Source organism: Sturnus vulgaris, chromosome 16 (assembly GCF_052056855.1).
Source record: "Sturnus vulgaris isolate bStuVul1 chromosome 16, bStuVul1.hap1, whole genome shotgun sequence".
Classification (NCBI taxonomy): domain Eukaryota; kingdom Metazoa; phylum Chordata; class Aves; order Passeriformes; family Sturnidae; genus Sturnus; species Sturnus vulgaris.
Window position 1 is genome coordinate 3534886 of NC_142258.1, and position 25470 is coordinate 3560355.

The 25470-nt window shown below is 43.6% G+C and overlaps 1 protein-coding gene across 1 annotated transcript in view; it reads right to left on the minus strand.

Moving 5' to 3' along the window:
- Window positions 1-1333: 1333 nt before the first annotated feature.
- Window positions 1334-25470, minus strand: part of FOXK1 (forkhead box K1) — a 56376-nt gene continuing 32239 nt past the window's right edge. The window contains exons 3-9 of the mRNA XM_014892574.2: window positions 20604-20760; window positions 19198-19344; window positions 17273-17466; window positions 15988-16154; window positions 15071-15352; window positions 12714-12938; window positions 1334-10404 (exon numbers count right to left, since the gene is read on the minus strand). Coding sequence (XP_014748060.2) covers window positions 10184-10404; window positions 12714-12938; window positions 15071-15352; window positions 15988-16154; window positions 17273-17466; window positions 19198-19344; window positions 20604-20760 — 1393 coding nt within the window. The 3' untranslated portion in view covers window positions 1334-10183. The remainder of the gene's footprint in view (window positions 10405-12713; window positions 12939-15070; window positions 15353-15987; window positions 16155-17272; window positions 17467-19197; window positions 19345-20603; window positions 20761-25470) is intronic.

The following is a 25470-nucleotide window of genomic DNA, read 5'->3' on the forward strand; positions in this document are numbered from 1 at the left end:
AGAGATGAGAGCTGGGGCTCCTATGGGTGTGATAGTAAAAGAAGATGTATCAGCCTTTCCTGCACCCTGTTCATAAAACAGCTACGAGATGTTAAAACCAGCTGCTCAGAAGTTAAAAATCCATCAGGACCTTCTTTCCTGACTGCTAACATGGCTGAAGCTCTCAGCACCACGCTGAGCATCGCCCTGCGAGGAGGAGGTGCCAGGAGATGGAACTTGGCACTTTGCCCTTTGGCAATTCCCTGCCCTGTGCTCTCCTGGCATTAAAGTTCATTAACACCATGCCTGGGCAATCAGCCAGCAGGGCAGCAGCACGTGGGGAGCCAAAGATAGAATAATTTTAAAAGACTCCCCCACAGAAAGGGGTCTGGATTAATATATTTGCTCCCTGTATACTGTGTTATTAAATTTTTAATTAGTTAGTCAATTAAAAAAAATCCTCCCAGTAGTACCTGAAGAGAGACTAGAAGAAAGATGGAGAGAAAATTTTTAGAAGGGCATGGAGTGACAAGATAAGGGGGAATACCTTCAAACTGAGAGGGCAGGGTTAGAGATGGGATTTTGGGAAGAAATTCTTCCCTGTGAGGGTGGGGAGACCCTGGCACAGATTCCCAGAGAAACTGGGGCTGACCCTGGATCCCTGGAAGTGTCCACGGCCAGGCTGGATGGGGCTTGGAGCAACCTGGGATAGTGGAAGGTGTCCCTGCTCACAGCAAGGATTAGAACGAGGTGATTTTTAATGTTCTTTCCAACCCAGACCATTCAGAGGTTCTAAAATTCTATGAATTACAGCTACTTTATGTCAATTGAAGCCTTAAAAGATATTCCTATTTAATTTTGGAGCTAAGAATGTTTAGTCAAAATGAACCCAGAACTTAAATTGCAGAGGCATTAGGAGGACAAAGGAGGAAAAGTCTAACTACAAGACAAATAAAGTACTGTTGTCTGATCTCATAGGCTTAAATGAAAACAATTATTATAAATTACAGGGGACCGCACTGGAATAGTTTAACTTTCAAAATAACAATGTTTCACTTCATGACAAAACAAAAGCTGGAGCTGGAGGAAGAGTTTATAAGCCCCAGGGGAAGCATCAGGGATCTCAAACACACAAGTCCATATGTTCACTCTGCTGTGAGTCAACAGCTGCCCAAATAACTGACAAGGGATCAAAAGTGGGGTGTCTGAACTCTAAACAGTGCAAGGTGTGCAGATACACACTTCCTTCCTACATGAGGAAAAAAAAAGGAGAAAATATTAAACCCACTGTCCCCTCACTGCTGCAGGAAACTCAACTGGAAGGAGCCAAAGACAGCAAAGAAATTTCAGGGCATTTTCTCTTTCATATATAATTTTATTTCTGGTTATAGAAACAAATGCTAAGAGGAGAAGCAACATTCCCCAACCACATACATCAAATTAAGGTAACAGAACAGTTAAAATAAATGAAAAAAAAAAAAGTAGAAATTTAAACCTTTGTTATAGCTTTAAAATATTAACGTTCTCGATACATTAGAAATCACATTCAGATCTCAAATTACTTAAAAAATGTATGGCTCTATATTAAAAAAACAAACAAACAAAACCACTGTATCCCATTTGATGTGGAAACACAGGTCCTGCTCCTTGGATGCAGGATCCCACACCCTGGTGGGAGCCACGGCTGCCTGGAGCATCTCACAGGAGCAGTGCTGCAACATGGCCAGAGAAAGAACATGAACTTCACATCCACTGCCCCACGTGGAGCTTCCCCCTTGGGATACATACCTGCTTTTTAAAAAGCACTGATAACGAAAACAAGTCACTTAAAAAAAAAAAAAAAAACAACCTAAAAACAACTTTTGATATCAGCTGTAAAAAAAAAAAAAAAAACAACCCTACAAACCCCAAAACATCTGGCTGGAGGTGTCTTGCACAGGCAACACCAGGAACTGAAATGCAAGCATGGCTTTAGTTTCCCCTTTCCATCACCTTCTTATTTTATAAAATAAGTGCCAAACCGAGGTGAAAGGGGTAAGTAAGGCTGGCCCAGATCTCTGTAGCAAACCCTTCTGTGAAGCCATTGAGGTATTTCAGGTTCTCCTCTCAGCCTTCCCCAGGGACTCGGTGGGAATGAGCATCTGCAGAACAGGGGGAGAGTTGGATTTTTCTGAATTTGTTTTTCATTAGGGCAATTATTCAGAGTTGGATCTGAATTTCCAGCTTTACAATCCGTTGCTCACACACAGCTTTCGATTTATCCCTAAACAGCTTTTAACAGTCCTTTGGATAACTACAGACTCTTAAAATGCTCTTTTTGGCTACGTGGAGATTGGCTGGCAGGCTGGGCAAGGCCAGCCTCCTCAGCACAAACAGCATGTCCAGAACCCAACACAACATATGGACTTGTAAAATTTTCATATTTTAAAGCCATTTTCTGTATCATTATATTTGAGTGAGTTTGGTTTTGCTTTTGTTGTTTTCTTTTTTTACATTGTTTTCTATTAAAGCAAAAAGAACTTACACACAATACTCTGTTTCCCTCTACTTCAAGCCCATTTGAGGGAGAAAAAAAGGGGAGATTAAGCAAGTTTAGGTTTACAGTAATTCAATTGCTACAGAGCCAACTTAGCAGCCTGCCCACCTCCCAAGAGCAGCATATAAATCAGCAGAACATCAGGATGTTCTGCACCAGACTTTTAGCAGCAAGACAGTGAAACAGAAGGAATTCTCACTTTTTCTGCTCCATTTAAATCTCATTTTTCTTCAGCTACCAGACATTTCTCCTCACCATTGCCCTTAGCTTTAAGGAAGGCTCTGTCTCAGACTGCTTTAAGTGAAACTGAGGTGGGGTAGAAGCAGGACAGAGAGGTCCAGATCACAGCATAACTTGGCAGCAGACACGAGGCAACAATCAAATATTAGGGGAAGTCTGGGTTTCACAGGGGCTGTTTTCTGCTGGATGAGGAGGAAAGCTGCTTCATTTCACTGCTCCTATTCTGGTCACTCTTCCTACCACCAGCCCTGTCCTCCCTCAAGTACTGAAGCCCCATCACCAGCCAGTGATTGCTGAGGTGAAGCTTTCACTCAGATCCTCATAGAGAATTTCTGCTTCCGGAAAAGCAATTAGGATTAGGAAGTCAAATATCACCTGCTTTTATTCTCAAAAGATCCAAGTGGTTCAAAATACACCCTTCTGTGAATTTAGTGATCCTTGTGGAATGAAACCACACCTGAACTTTGGCCAGTTCAGTAAAATTTACTCCCTGTGAATGGAAACATTAGAAAACCTCTTCAGTGCTTGTTTTTAAGGGGATGTGGACACACCTCATCCCACAAAGAGACAGAAGCATGATAAAAGGAAAATAATCTCACCACAGAGGAAAAGAAACTATTTCCTAGTGCCCCAGTCTTAGCTTAGCCACCTGACAGGAAGGAAGGAATTCCCCAGCCTTACAGCATCCTTGTGGACCCCCCATAAATCTCCTGTTAGAAATAAGGTCCCATTACATACAGAGCAGAATCTGTAAAGAACTCCCTGATACTGCATCTAGAAAGAATTGCAGACAAGAAAGGATTCCAGCTTTCATTAGTGCCATTTGGGGGATTTTCTTGCCAGAAAAGCAGTGTGGATTAGGGTTGCTGAAAGCAGGACAAAGGCAGAAGCAGGGATCCTACACAAGGAAGATGCAAGTACCAAGTTGCCTCTTCTGCTCTGTGAGAGGAATGAAAGCAATCACTGAAATAAAGCTGCTTCCACTGGCTGCTCACATTCGTTACAAAAATAGGTTCATCGTTCTTTCAGAGTCAGTGCCTGGTGCAGAAATTTACCAACACATTGTATAAAAGTCTGTGTAAGTACCATTCAAGAGAAAGAAATAGTCATGGACCATTTATATATCTATATTGACACACACGCTCACACACTCACACATTAATAAATATAAATTTTACGTTTACACAGATCTAATTTAATATTCTCTGAAAAAAAATATTTAAAGGGTTTCTTCCTTAGCTGCCACCCATGAATTGTCAATGTTTTTTTTTTTCTGTCTTGAGAGCAAAGGGGTAGATTTAGCAGAACTACCCTCGTGCTCTGAAACTTAAAGTGACACATAAGGAGAGGACCAACAATACATTCTGAAAGGTTTTAATTCAGTGTTGGTAAATTGAGAAGGTATCAAAAGAATTTTCCAAACATATAAATACAAATGTCAAAAACTGATTTAAAATTTGGAATTTAAATATAGTGCTCCAAGAAAACCAAGTATTTTTCAAAATGTCTTGCTCAGGCCAAAGTAAAACGCTCCCTGGTGTGTTCTTGCCCCATGAAAGACACCCTAACAGAGAAATCCACCCTCACAGCTATGAAATTCCCACTGCTGATTATGGCATAAGAACAAATCCACACCTGTATGCACAAACACGTGCACTGACCTGCAAACAACCCATCCAGCAGAGAGAGATGCTGATCTAACAAATCACAGCCTGGCAGCTGCCAGGCAGCCCAGAGAGAGTCCCCAGCCACGTTTAGATCAGGTGCAGATCAACATGCAAGAAGGCATTGCCTCCCAGTCCCATCAGCTCCAGCAATCCAGATGACCTTGTAGTGTAACTGTTTTCTGCAGCACAGCTGGGCTCCACTGGAAGCTACACTTTGCAGCAGTAGTGTATGCTATAGTAGCAGCAGCTTGGGCATAATTTTTCACCCAGAAGGAAACAAAAAGTTCTACAACAGATTGTTTATTCATGGAACTGCAACCTAATACAAGAATCCTCGCCAGATGCAGACCTTCAAGCAATGGAATTAAATTAGGAGTTGGATTAAAGGACTCTGGAGTTGACAGAAATAACTACAAATAGAGGGGGAAAACTGATGAGGAGCAGAAACAGGAGTTGCCCAAGAGACTGGCTGGCAAGAGAAGATAGATCATTTGCTGCAGGATGGCATTTGCAAACTCACAAACTCAGTGTGCAGCAAGGACAAAATTATGAAGCAAGCCCTGTTCCTTTAGAGGTTCATTCTTAATGCCCTAGTCCAACTTATTAGCAGCAGGACTTAAAAAACCTCAAAGATTTTGCAGCAGGTAGAAACTCAAGGCAAGTTCTGCATTGGATTGAAACTATCACTCGATAAGATAAAGCACAGCCATCTTTAAAAGTGATCAGGATCCTTCAGTGCTGCTTCCTGCTCAAAAAGACCCAAGCTAGGACTGTCCCTAGAAAGACAGGGACAACATGGTTGTATCTGCACAAATGCAATCCAGTTCACTCTGTGATTTGTTCCTTACACTTTACACTTGTCTTGCAGCAAGAGACCAAACAGGTACTGGGCTGTACTGGCAAAAGTGTAGCTACCAGGCCAAGGAGAAGGATTCCTCTTCCAACTCATCTAGCATTCCCCAGATCATGTCTGCAGCAGTGTCTCTGCCTTTGGGCTCCTCAGTACAAGACTCACAGGGACCTCCTGCAGCAATTCCACCTGATGGACAAGAAGAGACCAAGACAACTAGGCTGGTTCAGCCTTAAGAGAAGGAATCGAATTGGAAAAATCTTACTGGAATCTTCAAGTACCTATTTGCAACATGCAGAGGAGGCAGAGCTGGGTTCTCCTCAGAGGCAAGGAACAAATGCAGCTGCATGGAGAATTCTTCTGTTGCTGAGAAGCTTTCATGTGTGTGGTGAGAGTGGATTCTCTAAGGAAAGGTACAGAACTACTGCTAGGTGAAATCCTTGTCATCCAAGATCCCCAAACCCAGGCAGAACAGGGAAACACTTCTTTCACCCTATATTTGACATTCACTTACACACTAGCACACACCAGTGATACCAAATAAATACCCCCTTACTAACACAGATGAAAAGCTCCAACACCAGTTGAACATCCCCAACAGGCAGGGAGAAATGTTCCACACCACACTACAAGAGAGTTCAGGTCAGATGCTCTCACTTGCTTATATACAGGTCGCTAGCCTTCTGTGCTCCAAGTTTTATCCCATTGTGGGCATTTCCCCACTGAAAAAGGAAAAAAAACCGTGGAAATTAACTCTGAATGACAACTCTAAGTCAGTACACAAGACCAAACATGCAAAATCAAGTTTACTCCCCCCAAAATCTGATGCTTGACCATGACACTGATGGCAGAGGCACTGGAAGAGCTTGAGCTGTTATTTCTTTCCTCTTACAAAGCTTTAACGTGTCTCTGAAATCACTCTCTTGAATAAGCTCTGCACAACAGTAACATGTCTAGAACACAGCATGGAAATTAACACAGGGTGACCAAATTGACCTTTCTCAATCTGTTCTGGAGCTCCATGTATTCCACAGATATTTTCATCCTTGAGTCCTCAGGCAGAGCTTAATGCAAGGTGCTGCTCCTGTCAGTGGATAAAAATGACTGGATATGCTACAGGGGACAGTGTTAATGGTATAGGGGAGGAAAGAATATGGGAAGGAAAAAGAGTTGAAAAGAATATATGAGCTAATCATGAACTTCAATTTTGTGCTCAGCACTGTGCTGTGTTATCACTAAATCAGATTAAATTGATCTTTCTCTAAAAAGCTTTCTGTATCATAAGAGCCAAGGTCAAGACAAACAACATGGAATTCCAGTAGAATAAAACAAAGAACGACTGCATTCAATTCTTGCAAACTGGGGCAAAGAAAGTTGCTATAAACTAACTGTGATCAAAGTAAAATTAGTCAATGTCATTGCCTAAGGTGAAAAAAAAAATCAATAGGGAATGGTGGAAAGTGAATTCACACATTAAGAACTTGGTTTTACAGCGTTCCCAGGTCTAAGTTATGGCGGTTTAAATATTGAATATGCCTTGACCTTCATTACACAGACAGCAGAAAACCCAGTGAAGCCTACACCTTCACTTCCCTTCAAACCTTCTTTAGTTAATGTAATCAAAGAAGAGATGCAACTTTTTAGACAAAAACAAGTCGGATTATCAATTTAAAATAATCCTGGATATAACCATTAAGATAAACATTTTCTTTCTAGCTGAAGACTTAATTCTACCACTACATTAACTTTCATGCCTCTGCAGCCTGGAGAATCAGGACTGGTATGTAGAAAGAATGGTGCTGTCTTCCAGACTGAGCAGTGTTGAAAGAATTCACCTGGAGGCCTGAAACAAGATGTCTTCATCTCACATGTTCTGGGTGAGGACGACACTTTTCCACAGCTCTCAACACGATTTAGCAAGAACAGTTATTTTACCTGGTACCAAGTAATTTTTAGGCAAACCTACAAAAAAAAAAATCTGCAAGTGGCAGGACTGCTTCCTAGAGTAGCAGAGGGATGCAGCAGACTGATAAAGCAAAAACCCCCTGACAGGATGAACTGACAAGTTCCAGACATCTCATGCAGAAAAGGTGAACAGAACAAAGATATCTGCTTATCCTCAACTCCCATTTGAACTAGAAGGCATTGTGAGCCACAAAAGAAGAAAGAGAAAGTGTTATTCTGTTCTAAGTACTCAGGAGGCAGATCTACACATGGAACCTGAGGATGGTCTTTCAAGAGGTATCTATAAAGCCAGCAGCTTTATGGTGGACGAAAACGTTGTCACTCAGCTGATGTCTTTGGTGCTGGATTAATTTACAGAAATTTAGGGCTTAATTATTTAGACTCTTCAAGAGAAAAGCATCAGCAAAGAAAAATCCACAGAATCTTGGCAGCTCCACATCCTGAACAGTTTTCTGTTGGTTTTTCATCTTGCTCTGACTCACCCAACATTCTGGAAACCCAAGCACTGCTGCGCTTCCGGAGCGCTCCCAAGCCTCGGGGCTGTTTCAGAGGCGTGCCTGTATCTAAACCAGCAGTCACTCGAAAGTAATGATTCATCACAGATACACTGTGCTGCACTCTCACTTGTGCCTTCTGCCTTGAAGTTCATTTTATTGACTCCTGGCTTTGAAAAGGCTACAGAAAACAGAGCTAATCTGTGTGCTTTTCTGCTGTGCCACACCTTGCCTTCCTAGCGGGAGAAGGGACAGCTGGAGGCCAGCCTGCTTCAATTACTTTGTGGTCTCTAACAATCCTCCTTCACAAAACCATTTCAAAGTACTAAAATCCCATCTAATAACTTGTCACTAAGGGCACACACCTGAATTCTGAAAGCCCAGCTGAGATAAATGATCTGTCATGAATATTTTATGTGCCTCTCTCCACAGAAAGTAACCGCAAATTATGAGACCGAGAAATTCTTCCCTTCTTTCAGCAATATTTCTCACAAAACAATGGACTTGAGAATTAAACATGTCTGGGTTTTATTCAAGTGGTGGGACTTGGCTATTGAATAGGATTTGGCAAAGACAAAGGAAACCTAGAAGGGAACAAGTGATGCCAGCTGTTACCTTGTGGATTTCCTCCCCAGATTCCAGCAGGCACTGAAGGGCTGTGCCTTACCCCTAATCCCCATGGATATGCTGACAGTATCATTTACTACACATTGGGGAAGGCTTTTTGCAATGTTTCTGCAGTGGGTTTTGCCTCTCTTTGACTGCACAGGACAGCAAATCAGTCCAGATGGGGGATAACCCACCAGAGTCACAGCTCGTCCCTTTTAAGTCTCTCTTGCCATTACCAAAGCCGTAACATTTGCTAAAATAAAAAATCTCTGCTGTGCTGCCAGAAGACATGTTAGCCAAGGAGAACTGCAAAGGGTGTAAAGCCAAAGGGGTTTGCTGGAGGCTAAAGGCAGGGGTGGATTTTTTTGCCAGTCATAAGGTGTCACAAGCACCCACTGCTGCACGTGGCTGAAGTGAGTCAAGCTGCCTTCCTCGAAAGAGATCCTTGTACTACGTGAGGAGCCTGGAATAGAGTTTGAGTAAAGGCCTCCTCCTACTGGCCAACCCAAATGGTCCTCAAGGCAGGAGAGATGGGAGAGGGAGCCAAGCAATGAAAGCAAATCTCCAAATCAATTTTGGTAAAACTGTTTGAAGACCTCCAGTGAGTTTTGCCACAAATAAAAGAGGTCTTTTGCCTTGGTCTACTACACCCTGACAGAATTTGAATGAACCACGGTATGACCTTTGCTGCCTCTCATCCAAGCCCTAAACTTCCTTCTCCAAAAAGTAACACAGGAATTTTGCTGGAAGGGGGTCAGCTCTGACCTCCTGACCACGCTCCATCAAGCTAAGGACCACAGCACCACCAGGAGGTGAAGGTGGCTGCTTTAGTGCTGAACATCAACCAATGTTTTGTCAAGTTCACAAAGACAGTGGCCATGCCTTCACCTACAGTGCTCATTTGAACAAAAGCTGACGGTCTACACAAGCTGTGATCAATCAAATGCACACAGAACCTCCTGGAGACACCCTTCCCCATGTGATCCTCAGGCATTAAGATACTTTGGCTGTTGTCCAGAGCAAGTGATGAATAATTGTGAGAAATTATTTGTAAAGATACAAACCCCCTTGTTTTTAACATTTGTACAGGAACCAAGTTAATACAGTTCCTCTGTCACCCTATTCTCCCTCAGAGGGAATGGAGAGAAATTGCATCTGGAAATCCAGGTGGCTGAGCCCTGAAACTCCTCCTCCTGAATCCCCATATAAAAAAGAATTTATATTCAGAATTTTATGTTTAAAAAAACCAGAATCATTTGCCCTTTTTTTTTAAGCTTGGTACCATGTTTCTTTAATGTTGTTGTGAGATACTGCACCCATCTTTCAGCATTTGATTGCCTTAGGTGACCTTTTTAAAATGGTTCTATGGTTCAAAGCTCTCAGAAGCGTGGTATTAAGGCATTGAACGTGAGGAGTTTTCTTTCCAGGGAGCAGACTGTATTTGTATTACATTCCTTTAGATTCTGAACTGCAAATCCCATCCCCTTGGAGCCAAAAGGGGAAACAATAGTTAAAAATATCCCAGCAGTCATACAATCAGTTGTCTGTATTTTTTTTTGAATCTTTAAAAAAAAAAAAAAGGTAAAAGGAAAAAATATCCCATAAGTAGAGACAGAACAGAGTTCCAGATATGGGTTCTTGGGAGGGATTTTCCATTCTTTTTGGCACCTTGTGATTCTAACAGCTGTTGTCCTCCCATTGAAAAATCTGCCTTTAAAAAGAGCTCTTTATCAGCTGTGATTTGAGCTGTTACAGTTGTGGTTGGTTTCCTGTGAAAGCTGCTTTAGGGCTCCTGTCATCCCATGCCCACCCCTCCATCACTCCAGCTCCTCCCACCGGTTCTTCATTCACTGGTTGCCTGTCCTTGTGGCACTGTGGATGTGATGACTCCAGTCTGGGCTGGCACTGCTCCACTGGGCTCTTCTATCCGTGCTCTTTTCACTTCAGGCTCACTGGAGGAGGCTGTTGCCGAATCTTCGGTCCCCGGCTCGCTGACCCGGCTGACTACAACAGGAGTGGATGAGCTGGCCTGGGCTGCAAGGAGCTGCAGTGGATTTGTCAGAGCTGGGAGGGAAGATAAGAGAGAAAAGCAGAATTAGTGGGGTGAAGCAGAACAAGTCTTTGCTATTCCAAGAAAAGCAGGAAAACAAAATCCCACCATCAAAAGCGACAGCTGGCACATGGTCAAGTGTTGTTTCCCAGTGCATCTTGAAAGCCTGGCTTGCCTTGTCCTTCCCTCTCCCTCCACAACCTCAGCTTTTCAAGTTTACCAAACCAGCAACAAAACCTCTCACAGGAGAACTTCCTTCTTCCCATCCACTGTCAAACAAAGCATTGCTAGCTAAGTATTTGTTTCCAGTAGGGGAGGATCAAGGTCTAGTTAAAATTACAGCACATCTCTTTGAGAGGTAGCTCTGATTGTAGATGGCCAGAGAATTTCTCCTGAACTCCAACATCCATGTGCTAGGCCTTTTATTGAGAGGTTTAGAAGCTTTTCTGAACCCTGCTCGCACAGGAAGAACAAACCAGGCTGTTGGGAAATAGAATGTAAATATTGAGTATACTGACAACCCATTTGTATAAGGGGCAGGAAAGAGCTTACCCCAGACAACCACGTGTTCCCATCAGAACTGGGATCAGAACATAGGAATTTCTAGCTTCCAATCTTGTATTGCAGTACTGACACGAGGTCTCACCCTCCCATTAATACAAGTGGTAAGAAAAAACATGATTTAAGTAGCAACCCTCCGTAAAAATGTCTACAATTCCTAGTTCCAGACAGAGAATGTGCTTACACACTGACTTTGGCACACACCACTGCTTGGAAAACAAAACACATGCAGTTTTTGGACTCTGCATCAATCAGAGAGGAAGCCAAAGGGGACTCAGGAAACAGCACATCCTCTGCCCTCCAGACTCATTTGCAAAGGATGGAACGACTGAACATCAGTGCTGTGTTCACTGCTAAATGCATGAAAAAAGGAGCCCTAGGATAAATAAACAAAGCCAACAGAACAAAGGCCCTCAAAGCCCAGTAACTTCTACCAAGGCATAAGAAGAAAGCTGTAGACTACCAAGAGGATGAAGGGAAAAAATAGGGTAAAGATGAGGGCAGTCAGCAATTACAGCTTAGTGACTTAGAGAACCTGAATCATGCAGTTAAAGAGAAGTTAACTTAGTACAGATGAGAGTCAAGAGACTCACACTTTGTGAATCACAAAAATTACTGCCACTTACAAAAAAACTCATATGCAACTGGAATACTTCCCACTTTGATGAGAGTTAAAAAGTTTGGTGGGATTAAAATATTTTAATATAAAAATGTTAAATAAAAACCAGTCTGATTCTATATTAGACAAATGCTCCTGCTGCTTAGCAGAAGCTTGACCTATCTGCTCTATTAATATCTTATAATAATTGCAAAAAACCTTATCACTTATCATTCATTCATAGTTCCAATGAGATTCTTGCAATTCAGGCCAGGTGATAACTGTGAAGAGATGTGACAGAAAATTCTGTAGAAACATTCCTATATTCATGAAAGGCATCCAAAGCCCAGCAGCCCCCTTCATTTCAAATATCCAAAAGCACCAGCCTGAGGTAGCAGAAGTGCTTGGCCTCTTAGTGAAAAAAGCCATAAGAAACCTGGATATTCCCATCCCTAGCTGAATAAAATCTAAGGTGCTGAGCAAGCAAGAGGAGGCTGCCAAGACATGGGTTGCATGGAATTTCAAAAAGCCATGCTTGACAAATGACTAGAACACATCCTGTGTATAGAAAAATCCTGCATTCATCCACCTGGTGAAATAGATCTTGTTTCTCTCAGGCTCTAAGAATGTAAGATGGGAAAGAATGTTATTTTCTTATTACTCTACTGAGTCATGTTTCACAAGACCTAAAGAGCACCACAGAAATTTTATTATTTGGAGTGCTGCAAGCAAAGGCTGTTGGTCAGAAGAAAATAAATGAAAACAGGCTCTCCACAAGAATCACTGACACTTTCAACAAGTAACCTCAAGAGTAGAGAGTCTCAGTACTAACAACTGCATAGCCAAGGGCAAAGGAAGGACGGGGCTTTTCTGCCAGAGAGCAGGGCTTCTCCCCCAGGAAAGGGAGCAGAGCTGGACAGAAGGGAACCTCCCACTGATTTACAGCCCTAGAAGCAGAATTGCAATACCTTTGAGACGGACACGTGGAATAACTTGATACACAGAAAGCAAGAGGAGAAAACACTTGCAGCTTTCCAGCCTGGCTGCTAAACTTGGGGAAAAGTGCCAGCCAGAAGCTGGGGAGCAGGGATGGGGGAGCAGGGATGGGGGAGCAGACCCAGGGGGAGCAGACCCAGGGGGATAGATGCAGGGGGGCAGACCCACCGTAGGCGCTGCCGGCGATGCTGTTGGTGGGCACGGCGTGTTTGCCGTTCTGGGTGACTGCCCGCACTGGGAGCTGGTGCTGCCCCAGGGCCACTGGAGCTGCCTGCTGCAGGATGGTGACAGTCTGCCCAGGGACACCCTGGGCCATCTGACTGGCCACTGTCTGGATGACACGGCTGGCCGTGGGGATGGTGGCAAATGCGATCGTTGGCTTCTCGTCCATGCCTGCGGAAGAGCAGAAGAGACGAGGATCAGTCACTGCCCTGGCTTAGAGGCAGGTTTTACTCTCATTAACACTTCAGCAGGGATATATGCCCCAGGATTACAATACCTCAGAACCACAGAAGGTCAGGGATGAGTATTTGGAAACACTAAATTATTCTCTATTGCACATTTACTCTAACAATATTAAGAAAATTTTTCTTACGGCATAAGCCATAAGAAAAAATTTTAGAAATCAAACCCATCAATTCAACTCTTTGCCCTAAAAAGGCATCACCTCCCTTACTGGCACATCACAGCTGTGATATGGACAGCAAGCACTGCAAATCTCATAGCTTACTTTGCAATTTCAAACAAACTGGCTTGACTTTCAATACCACACAGCAGGAGAAGGCATTAAGATCTTAAACAATGCCTGGAGCCAAAAGTCTGCAGCAGCTTGCTGTCAGGCCTGCATGGAGGCTGATTTACAAGGAAGTCTTCCCACAGTTGCCAGCTTTTGCTGTGGAAGTATAAGAAAAAAACAGGATGGAGGAAAAATAAAAAATTAAAAAGGAGAGCAGAGTTCCTGGACAGAGTTAACTGACTGAGAGCACTGAACCACTTTTCTCACTTCCCAGGATAAGTAATGGGTCAATTCAGCAGGTATGCAACAGATACAGGACAGCATCCTGCCAGGCATGCAGGAAAGGAGAGGAACCACTCTTCCAGGGGCTCTGTGGATCTCAAAAGAGAAAGGACAGGAAACACCATCTCATTAGTCCTGCAGGAAAAGAAGGCCCCTTCCATTTTAACATCTTCACACAAGAGTGGAGTTAGATGGGACATAAGCACTGAGCTGAAACTTGCAGGCAACCTGATGGGAATGGGGAGAGAAAAGGCAAGGAAAGCAAGGAGTTCAGGAAGGAAAATGCAGCAAGCAGGGAAAGTAGAGACTACAAAAGGATAGGAGTGGGACAAGTAGGGAAAGAGCAGGCAACAGCAAGAACCAGTGAATGAAAGAAGGGAGCAGGTGACAGGCAGCTGCAACTGTTAGTGCTTCAGGAACATGTATGGGATGCAGACAGGAATTTCTAGAGAATGCAAGTGAAACTCAAGCAAGATAATCAGTGCTGAACTAAAAATGCCGGTGGTGCTGCTGCAAGAGGGGAAGCTCCTTGTCATTTTTCCCTTCCCTTAGAGAGATGGACCATTGTCTGACTGCCCACATAAAAGCAGTCAGAGGAACCAGCCTTGCTGCTGGTACAACATACATTGACCTTGTAGCACTAAGACCTTCTGAAATGGGGAGCAGACAAGGTGTTGTCTAGATCACAGCAAGAGAATATTTAACTCACTAAATCCCCCAAGGCTGGAATTTCCAGCTTAGGGACAAAAAAAGGCCTTTGTTCTAACTGGTTTTGGAAGATTGCTTTAATGGAGTACTGCCTGCACTTCCAGAAGCACATGCTTTTCTCTAGGAATCTAGGCCTGCAGAAAAGAAGAGCTCAATCATTTATTTACAAAGCCATGCTGGAGCAGAATTACAGCCTTTCCCAGGCTCTCTCTTTTAGCTGGAAATTGGACACACTTCCATAGCCAATATACAGGCATAATATTGGTATTGGGGATAATTACAAAATCATGGAGAGACAGGACAAGAGGAAATGGTGTCAAGCTGAAAGACCGGGTATAGATGAGATATTAGGAAGAAATTCTTTCTTGGTAAGGCCCTGGCAGAGGGTTCCCAGAGAAGCTGTGGCTGCCTCTGCATCCCTGGAAGTGTCCAAGGCCAGGCTGGACAAGGCTTGGAGCAACCTGGGATAGTGGAAGGGGGACTGGAATGAGATGATCTTCAAGGTACTCTGCAGTCCAGATCATTCTATGATTCTATAGTAATAAGCAAATTTTAAGCACTGCATCTTTTCTTAGGCTCCAAAATCTGCTAGTTTTGTTCCCCAGGAGACAAGGGAACACAGCTGTCCTGCTCTCTGGTAGAGAGAAAAAAGAGATGATCTCTCATTTGGTTTAAGTTTTACCTGGAGAAACATCTTTCTTAACAACTCAGTGCCCAGTGAGTGAAAATGTTCAAGCACTCTCCCCTCTGAGCCTGCTCAAAACTTATTAGCAGAGCAGCAAGGGAGGTGAAACGCTACCTCGGTGGTCACCAGCTAAGTCCAACACTGCTCCTGCAGCTTCATGAGCTCCTCCTGCTGTGCCCTGGTTTGTGAGGATGTATCCATTGGCAGAGTTTGCAGAGGAGGTCACCACTCGGACCATGGTGACAGTGGGAGCTTGTTGAACGACGTGGATTGCGTGGCATGGAGGCTGCTGAGAAGTCACTATGGATGCTGGCATGTAGGCCACTGGTTTGGCCACCAGGGTGGATGGTCGGGGAGGAACAGCCATAATCACTGGCTGGGCACTCACTGGAGATCCTGAACAGAAAAGAGAAGCACACGTTAACAGGAGAGGCAAAAAGACCCCTATTTATTTCATCTGTGCACTTCCAGTTTACCCAGTGCTTCAGCATTGGCAGGAATGGAGGTAGAAACAAACAAACAAACAAAAAAAGCCTTCAAAAATACCAGTTTCAAACTTCTCCTCTCTAATGTACAAAAGCCTTACTTGTCATCTGAGCATATTTCTGTGAATAAAAGCCATAATAAACATTAGGGAAATACCCCAAACCAAGCTTTCCTTAATGAGCTTTGCCTTCCAATCACACCCTTCAGCCCAGGCCAGCAGAGCTGACAAGCAGATACTTACCAGGCCCTGGCCACAGCACCAGAGCTCGGTGTAGCCAAGCAGGTCTTATCCAGAGGCTGGTAAATGAGAGTGAGTGAGCTGTGTGCTGCCATGGCTACTCTGCTGTCAGATCTTTACACCTAGCTCAAGGTTGTGCAGAGTGAAAAATGTTCTGAGGTTGTACTTGCACCAAGAGACTCTAACAGCAAAGCGGAAAAAGAGCCCTGGATCCTCCAAAAAAACACTGCAGAAGCCTTCCTGTGGTGTCCTCAGCATGGTACATGGGGCAAGTGAACAGCCACCCTCTGGAACAAGAGCTACTCACCGGGTGCACTCTGGGAATACCGATACTCTGGAACTGAGGCTAACTTTGACCCAAAGTCGTGATCGTGTGGAATGGGTGAGCCCTCCCGTGACAGGCACTCTGGAGTCTGTAGGCCACTAGAGTGAGGGGACAGCAGGCCAGGGTGAGTAGGGGAGGCAGGAGCACTCCTGAAACACCAAAACATAATGTTGGCAAGTGCAGATGCATTTTGACCACAAGACAGCAGCAGAGACCCAGAGTTATGTCCAGTACAGGATTCTTGAGGAAGGACAGCTTTCCTCCACACCACCCGCTGCAGTCCTGCTGGGGAGAGCTGAAAGGTACACAAGGACTCCACAAACACCCCAGCTCCAAATACTGTTGTGGTTTTCCTTGCTGAAGGCAACTGGACCCCTCAGAGTAAGGTTAACACTATTGTTAGACCCACTGCTGACAGAGAATCCCCAAATGCTGCATGCTCAGATCAGTCTTATAACTTCAAGTCATTCTCAAAGAACCTATGTCAGAGTTTGAGAGGGACAGGGAGAAGAAGAGAGATGCAAGTAGAGGCAAGTGTCTGGCCCTGCATATGCTTACAGAGCAGTTGCTTCCCCTTCTCCCTGTTGCCTCCCTCCCCAAACACTTGGTTCCCACCTCTGGTCCCAAACACGTGAGGAATTGTACACTTTAATGACAAACCAGAATAAAAAGCTGAAACATTCTCCTCCTGTTTCCCCCACATTTTAACAGAGAAAATAGGAGGTGTGGGAGGAATGTTCCATGAAACTGCTCCAGCTAGTGCTGAATTCCAAGTCTTCTCCTCACAGCTACAGGGCTCAAAGAAGCTGTCATTGCACAAGGCAGTGAAGCTGACTGGAGCAGCCACACAGAACTCCCGTTGCTTCACTGCTGACAACCACCATCAACCTGATCTTCCCTATAGGAGAGTGTTTTAAATACCACAGAACTTATTCCCACTATGATCTAATCCACATCTAAACACAGCTTTCCTGAAATCAGAGATTGGCATCTGAAAACACTTACTCCAGTGATAACTGCTTTGAATTTCTTTGAAATGATGCCAAAGCAGATACATTATTTGATGCATTTTTGCAGTTTGATTCTGGATTTTTTTTTTTGTTAAACACTTAAGAAGTCAGAACAATTTTCAGATTGTGCCTCAGGACTAACTATATCACCTCTCAAACTATAAACAGAAGCAAAGTTTACTCACTGTACTTCAGGAGTTTTAGTTTCTTTTCTTTGTAATGAGTTTGGCAGAGAGATGAGAGGAAACTGAAGTTACCTGGAGGAAAGAGGCCCAAAAGGTGTTCGGAAGCAGGACACTCCTCTTTGCCTTCTTTTTCTAAATGCTTGTTCTACAAGTTTGGCTTCAGAGGCAGGGTCAATTCGCCAAAAGGAGCCCTTTCCAGGCTCCTCTTGGGAGCGTGGGACTTTAATAAAGTAACGGTTCAAGGAGAGGTTGTGCCGAATGGAATTCTGCAGGAAGCAGAGGAATGAGGTGATTATTTTGCCATGAAGAAATATGTAACAAAGACAAATGGATTGCACCACACAGCTTGGAAAAATAAATCCACACTGCTAGAATTGGTGTTGAAGGTAGAAACAAGTCAGTCAACTCACACAGCTCCAAAGTCACAGGAGAACAGCAGGAGAAAAACTGAGGGAAAGTGTCAGAGTTTCTCCTAACCAAGCTGAAAGATGGGTTTGCTTGGTTTTAACCATTACTTAAATACATCTGGAGCCAGGCAGAGCAGTGACTTCTCTGTGGAAAGCCATGAAAGCACAGCTTTTGCTGAGGCAGGGGGAAATCACTGTAAACCACATCAGAACTCTCTCAAAAGACAAGCTTTATTCTCAGCAAGTGGAAAAAGTTGCCTGAGCCTGTGCTAACTGCTCACCTGCCAAACGATTACCAGGGTGCCCAAACATGCCCTAGAGGACACTGCATCTCACAGTAATCACAATGCAAGGCAGCCAACATGCCCTCAGCCAGCTCTGGGAGGAATCCATGAGCTCTGTGGCACTCTGCAGCTCTCTAGATGATGACAAGACTGCTTATCCTTTCCATTGCAACAGCCCATCTCTCACAGGGTGTAGTGCTGCCTTTTGGGCTGGGGAAGGGCTCAGCAAGCCTCCATGTGCACAAACTCATCCCTCTTCCACTTTCAAACAAAACAAAAGCTTTTCTATCAGGTTTAGACAATCTCTTCACTGGTGGAGCCTTACAATGCCACTGGAGGGGAGAGAAAAAGGCAACTTCACTCCCTGCTGAAATGCAGCTCTCTGAAGCAGGATGCAGCAACTGGTTCACAAAGCACAACTCTGCAGAGCAGGTTAGGGCAGGAAGTGAATTCCACAATTAATTAGAACTGCAGGGAAAAGGCAGGGAGGCAGAAATGTATTTATTCCAACTGCACTCAAAGTGCACCAAGCAGTACTGCTCCTGCCAGTTGCACACAGTGAGATCAGCAGCTGCAAGAGCCTTTGCAGCTGTATTAGTGTACTCCATTCAAATGCCAACACCCATGGCAGAGGTGTGATGCCAAGAAAAAGTCTGAAAGCAGGTGGAGTTGAGGTTCCTGAAACTTTGCAGGCAGCCCTCAAGTGAACATTCAAGTTTGATTTAGCATGTGTTAACTATATCCAAACTTTCCTCTGAAGCTGGTCAGGTTTCCTTCAGTACCACAAGGAGTGCATGGACTCCCAGTTTCCCAAGTTCCCACTCAGGTTCAGAACTTGCAAACTGTGACTCAGGCAATGCAGTTATTACACTGGGAAAACAAAACATCTGAAGTGATTTAAGGTGCTATGATTAAAAAGTGGAGCCTCACTTTTAGGTTGGATATTCTCTGCTTGGAGAAATCATGCCAAAGATGAGGTGAAGGATTAAGCAAGTATCTGGGCAGAAGAGTGAATGACAGCAAGGATGTAGGGAAATAAAAGTACAAAATGAAAGACACATGACTACAGCATTAAAAGAGGAACCAGGGAGCTCAACAGTAACATACTACATTGCCCTACAAAGTATTTAAAAAAACCCCAAACTAATCACCAACAAACGAACTAGTCAGCTTGTGTTAAACAAATTCACTCTGGGAACAGTCAAAGCAGCTCTATTCCCAGTGCCCCAAATCTTTAATAAATGCATTTCAAAGCAGATAAGCCATGTCAAAGTAGTTTAAAAGCTTGTCAGTGTCAAGAACTCACCTGCCAGCCTTTGTCAGCAGTCCTGTAATATGGATAATGCTTGGTAATGTGGGCATAGATCCCACTTAGTGTTAATTGCCTGTCCTGTGCTGAAGATATAGCCTGCACAATTAGCTGAGCATAAGAATAGGGTGGCTTGGATTCATCCTAAGCAAGAAAAAAAACAAACAAAAATTTAGTCACTAACAAAGAATTCCTACACTGCAGTGTAGCACAACCCAAACTTAAAAAGCACATTGGGCTGTAATTTTCACTGATGCCAAGAGAGCAGCAGGGCAGCTAAGAGAGCATCAGCTCTCTCACTGCTGTTTTATGCTGTCACCACCCCATTTAGCACAAGCATTTGTGTGCAAACAGAGCTACAGGGGTGAGTCAGATGAAAGTATCTCCTCCTATCTCCCCACAAACACAAATAAAAACCCCAACTTCAATCTGATTCCATTCCCCACTGAATTTCCCACACATGCTTACACCAGCACAAGGAAAGGGGTGAAGACAGGCAATGGAATCAAGAATTAGAGTATAGATACATTCACTGCTTTCTGTGTTCATGAATTCAAACCTTCAGTTCAGCTCAGCTACAGCTCCACTCTGTTAGAAAGCTTTCAGGCAGTATGTTATCAGCCCTCCTCCCAGCAACAAGCCCAACATGAAACCTGATCCCTTCCCTTCTCCAGCAGGATTTGTTTCATTCTAGGAACTTTAATTTGTTTGCTAGATCTCGCATTTCCAACTCTTTGCATTTCTCCATCAAAAACAACCCTTCTTGTCTCAAGGGAGAATTAAGTTTACAAAAAAAAAAAAAGCCATCTAGTAGTGTGCTCCTCCACCCAATCCCAAATCAGGTGGTTTTGGATATGGAACTTTCAACTTTGATCTGAAGATCAGCTCACCAAAATTACATTTTATCATTCTAAGTTATTTTTTAATCTAAATTCCACTTGCTACTCTTCTCGTTTAACGCCTACTTGACAGGCCTTAATGTTTGTTTTAAAGTCTGACTACAGACTTCTCATGACAAGGATCTGGCTTCTTCCCCTGCTTCTGCTTTCTCCAACTGTGTTTTGCAAAACACCACTAATTAAAAGAAGAAAATGAGATGTTGAATTTTATGTGCCTCTTCTTTATGGAATCTTGATTTATCAAATAAGCAAAAAAATTATTCTTGCTGAAACACTTAAGCGAGTGATTTGAATACATTTTGGGCAGTTAAGCAAGCAGAGACTACCACTAAGCCAAGGCCAGTTTGAAGGAATGACCTTAAACCTCTGGAGGACAATACACAGCACCCTTATGACCAGGGTGCTCTTAAACCTCTTTTAACTCTAACCAGGACTAGCAATAAAGCCCCAGGTTTTAACAATCCTGCCAAGGAGCACTGCTGGGTAAAAAATGTTTGTGTGAACCTTTGGGCTGTCCCCGCCAGATGCATCTGCCTGCTGCTCTGATGCTGCCTTTGCTGCATACTCTGCTGCCAGCTGCAGATCCGAGGTAATGTTGTGAACAAAACGATATCCTGAGGATCCAGCACCACGTGGACTGGCTGGGCAGGAGTTGGGAACACTGGAGAGGCAAAAAAAAAGAAAAAGAAAAAAAATACAGTTGTTACTTCATTTATTACCAAGGCACGCAGTTCTTAGCCTCGAAGGTACAGTAAAGCTCTCTGGTCATGGAGAAGCAGAAGCAATGGCTTTACTTACCCAAAGCCAAGACAGATTGAGAAAAAAAACCCACCAGAGATAAAACTGGAATTTCTACAAATCCTGACACTCCCTGCCATACACACTTCCTGCAATCACAAGAAAGCAGAGTTTCAAAGTATTAAACAACTCCTTTGTGTTTAGAGAAGCACTTAGAACTTCAAACAACACACAGTGTACCAGGGATGAGTATTTAAGAAAATGAATAGTTTGTTATTATGACTTGTTAAGGAACAACACACCAATCTCCTTGCAACACAGATCATATTTAATCAATCCTTCTAACAGACATTTTTACAGCATCAGAGTTGAAGCACCCAGAGCAAGGATTTGCCATGAAAAGTCCCTAACACATCTTCACAAGACCATACCCTGACAGCACAAAGCTGGAGACAGGCGTTTCCTCGATTCACCCCACACTCATGCAGCCAGCAAACGGGAGCTGCACTCACTGCCTACACACAGAGGTAACCCAACATCAGTTTTGGCTGGAAAAGGCACATTCAGAGTGGCAGGGCCACCACAAGATGGCATTACAGGAACGGTGACTGAGCACCACAGGCTGTGAAAGGTGATAAAATGCTACAAACACATAAAAGGGGGCTGTAATTTGCAACACCATTCAGGCACACAGAAATGAGTGCTACAAGATGAGAACTAATTAGAAAGGCTTGTCTAGGGATCACACGCCCTTGATTTGTAGGGTTGGAAGAATCAAAGAATGGTTTGGATTGGAAGAGACCTTAAAGATCACCTTGTTCCAACCCCCTGCCATGGGCAGGGACACCTTCCACTGAACCAGTTTCTTCCAAGCCCCATCCAACCTGGCCTGGAAGGATGGGAGGAGAGGGATGAGTCTGAGAAGCTGAAGTTCCCTTTTTCTGTCTCTGCCTTGTCCTGTGCTGTCCAGAATTGAGGGATTCAGTGCCAGAACAGCAGGATGCACAGCCAAATCCCAGGATTACAAATGTCTTCTAGGAGCAGAGAAACAGTAAACAAGAAAGCAAACCAATACACAGAAGATTTACATACCAAAACAAGCAGCTCAAATTGTATGAAAAGATGCAAATTGAAGCTCACAGCTGGAACTAGAATTCAGTAAAACTGGCATAAACAATCCTCTTACTGGTGAAATGCCCAATAACTGACACAAACAAATGCTGACACTCATCAGAGCACTGCACCAAATGCTGTATGAAAGAACACTGAACACGGTCTCTTCCCCAAAAGGTGACTGTCTGGATTGCTTCCCCCCACACACACATAGGGATGGAGTGGAAGCAGTGAGACAGCCCTCGTTTGCTCAGTGGGCAATACCTTGGGTGCAGAAGCAATTTGTCAGGGTAAGGAATGACCATTTCCTACCACAGCCCAGCCTGTAAACTGAGAAGTGCTGCTATTCCTTGTGGTGTCTCTGCAAATGGCTGCAGTGCTGAGCTCAGCACAACCCAGACTGCTTTCTTTTAAAAGTGAATTACAGAATGGGGGGCTGGGGGACAGAGAAAAGACAGCAGAAATATTTAGCCACAACAAACCCTTGCAACAGGGAACCCAAGCTAACCCCTGTCCCATATACCAGCCTCGTACAGCACCTGGTAACCCTTTCAGTGCCAATAGTCCTGGGCATGAATGGGTGATGCTGTTCAGGAGCATAGCAGAAGGTAAAGCTTGCAGGTAGTGCAAGGTATAAAACGTTGCTGAGCCCATACTTAGAGATCTCCCCTTGCCAGACATAAAGGCATTTCTTACCCAGCCTTTCAAAGAGGAGAGACCTATTTGTGCAGGAAAATGAATGAAAATTCACTACTCCAAGCTTTGGAAGTGGATAATACTGAACCACAGAAGACACTCTTGAAGTCTTAGTATTCACATGAGGAGCTGGTGTGAATTTACTTATTCTGCTGTCATTTTTCAATAGCTTTTTCACATACACACTTCTTATAATGTACAGATAATTACAACTGAAAGTCATTTTCATACATGAAACAATGACAAACCAAAAACACAGCGGTTCTTTTGTGTTTGGCACCCATGCAATTATTGTAACACATGGGCTAGAAATGGAATAGGATGAAACAGAGTTTTCTGATTTTGTTATTTGTCTGCAGAAATACACAAACAGCAAACCACAGAGACAGAAGCCAAAACTCAGGACGAAGATATGGAAGAGAGAAAAGTTCTCCAATAAATCATGCTCTGCAGAGCCGTATTTCTTGCTTTTTCTTTTCCTTTTTAATAAATACATAAATAAAAATAGATGAAAGAATTTATTCCTTTATTCAAGATCAGCAAAGCAAGCAGATCAGTTTTTGCCTCTCCAGCTCTAGCGTCTGAATTTTAACTATGATCTCTTGCTTAAAAAAAAAACAAACAAAAGGAGAAACCCATCCCTTGCAGGGCTGTGACTCTTTGGAGTGTTGACAAAGCCCCTCCAAACTAAAGTGTTAATAACTTGTAGAAAAGCCAGGCTCTCCCAGCAGATATTCACTGAAGAAAGCGATCATGATCATCCCCTAAAGAGGCAGCTGCCCCTTGGGACAGCCATAGCTAATGATTTGGAAGAGATACTAATCTTTTATCAGAATGAAGCCCTTTTGTCCAGGTAGATCTGCTTCCTTTCAGCCTGGATCAATGATCAAATCAAGAGATGTGAGGACAGAACAAACATCAGCGTTTAGGCACTCCATGCACAGACAGGGTAACACAAGCTGCTGAGTGTTCAAGCTCTCAGTCAATCATCACAGTTCTTCAGAGGGGAGGCAGAAAGAGCTGACTACTGGAAAAAAAACAAGGAGACACAATCTGTTCCCCTCCCAACATGGGACAGAAGGAGCAAAGATACAGTTTTACTAAAAATACCCCTCTGAGGGTTAAGTTAAAATTAAACATTAGTGCAGTCAAAAGAAAACAAGCAAACACAATGCAGTGACATCAGTTTCCTGGAGTTCCTGGAATTCTCCTCACCACCCAAAGCCAGGGCTGGCCGGGGATGCTTGCATGCACTCACACCTCCTTTAAAAATATTGTGAAACAAAGACTTTTCCCTACAAACACCTGTTTGTGCTATAAAGCAAAAATCAACTGCAAGGACAGTAATAATGATTTGTTGGATATTACCACAGCATCAATTCTTGGCCATAACTTGATCCATGTTGATACTATAACCTTTCACTGAGAAAAGCACAGCTAGGTCTGCAATTTCACCCTGTTCTGACATCCTACCACACTGCTGTGTTCCATACCCACTGCCCAGGCTGGCAAACTTAGCTTACAAGCAATCCAAACTAATTTGGGTTAAGCTTGCTTGTTATGGAAGAGAGCATTTTGGAGAGGAAGCAAGTGTTTTACACCACTGGAAGACACACAGAGCATGGAAGCAACCCAGCTACAGTTACCCACAGTCTTAATGCTATGGTACCATGGTTAATGCCCCAAGTGCCAAAGATCTTTGATATCCACTGAGGATTCAGCATCTCAACTTGAAACAGTGACTGCAGGCAGCCACTGAGCTGCAGTTCTCTAAATATCATGCTGAGAACTCAGCTTTAGAATCAGACTACAACCACGTGCTGAATCACACCAGTCCTCTGCAGCATGTTTTCCATTTCAGACTTAACCCTTCTCTGGCAGGAAGGCCAGAAAGATGAGGGCTGAAGGCAATGTCTGCAATGCACTCACCCATGTAAGTGGCAGGATGCCTTTTAAACATGGGGCTTGAACGTTCTTTGTAACACCACAATTCACTTTCAACTCCTGCCAAGAGGAACACAGCCTGTAAGTTCACAGCACTTGCTAGCAGCAATTAACTCTAAGCTGCTGGAAAGTGTGTACAACTGTGCTGCATTGCTATTGGAATGTCCACAATCAGTTTGTTTAACCAAAGAATCAGCCTGCAAAAATAGGACGTACCACTGCGTGCATGGTGCGTTCACACCAGGACACTGCGTGTTGTTTGTCTACTCTCATATTAAAAAAAAAATATATAAAGAAAAAAAAAAAAAAAAAGAAAAAGGATAGAGCAGATCCAGAGAAGGTACTGACAGGGATAAGTAGGATGATTTGAGATATGGAAGAGATTTCATACAAGAAAAAATTGTTTAAGACAGAAGCTGAGGTGCAAAGCAACAGAGCTATAAAAACAAAGCCGACAGGAAGTGTTTAGCTCCTGGCCTCTTGCACCAGAAGAGATGGTGAGCACAAAACGAAACTAAAGCAGCATGCCCCAAACAAAAGAAAGTGCTTCTACTTCTGTGGCTACACTGTGGAGTGACCTGCTGTAAGACAGGGCTGACAATAAAGTCTGTGTGAATGGAAAAGGCCAGTACACAAATTTTTGGGGAAAGGGAGAGACAAAGAAGCCATCAGGGGCTTTAGAAGACAGATGGTCAGGAAGTCCCTGCTTCAAGGCAGTGTCCTCTCCAAGAAAATGGAGGCAAACTAAATCTAAGTCAGCATTGTTCTGTTTTCTATGTTCTTATATGATCCCCAAGATACCCATGTCTGAGGCAGAACACTGCTAAAGGGATCTGTTCCCTGGGCATATTGAGATTCTCATGTAAAGATTTCCACAGTC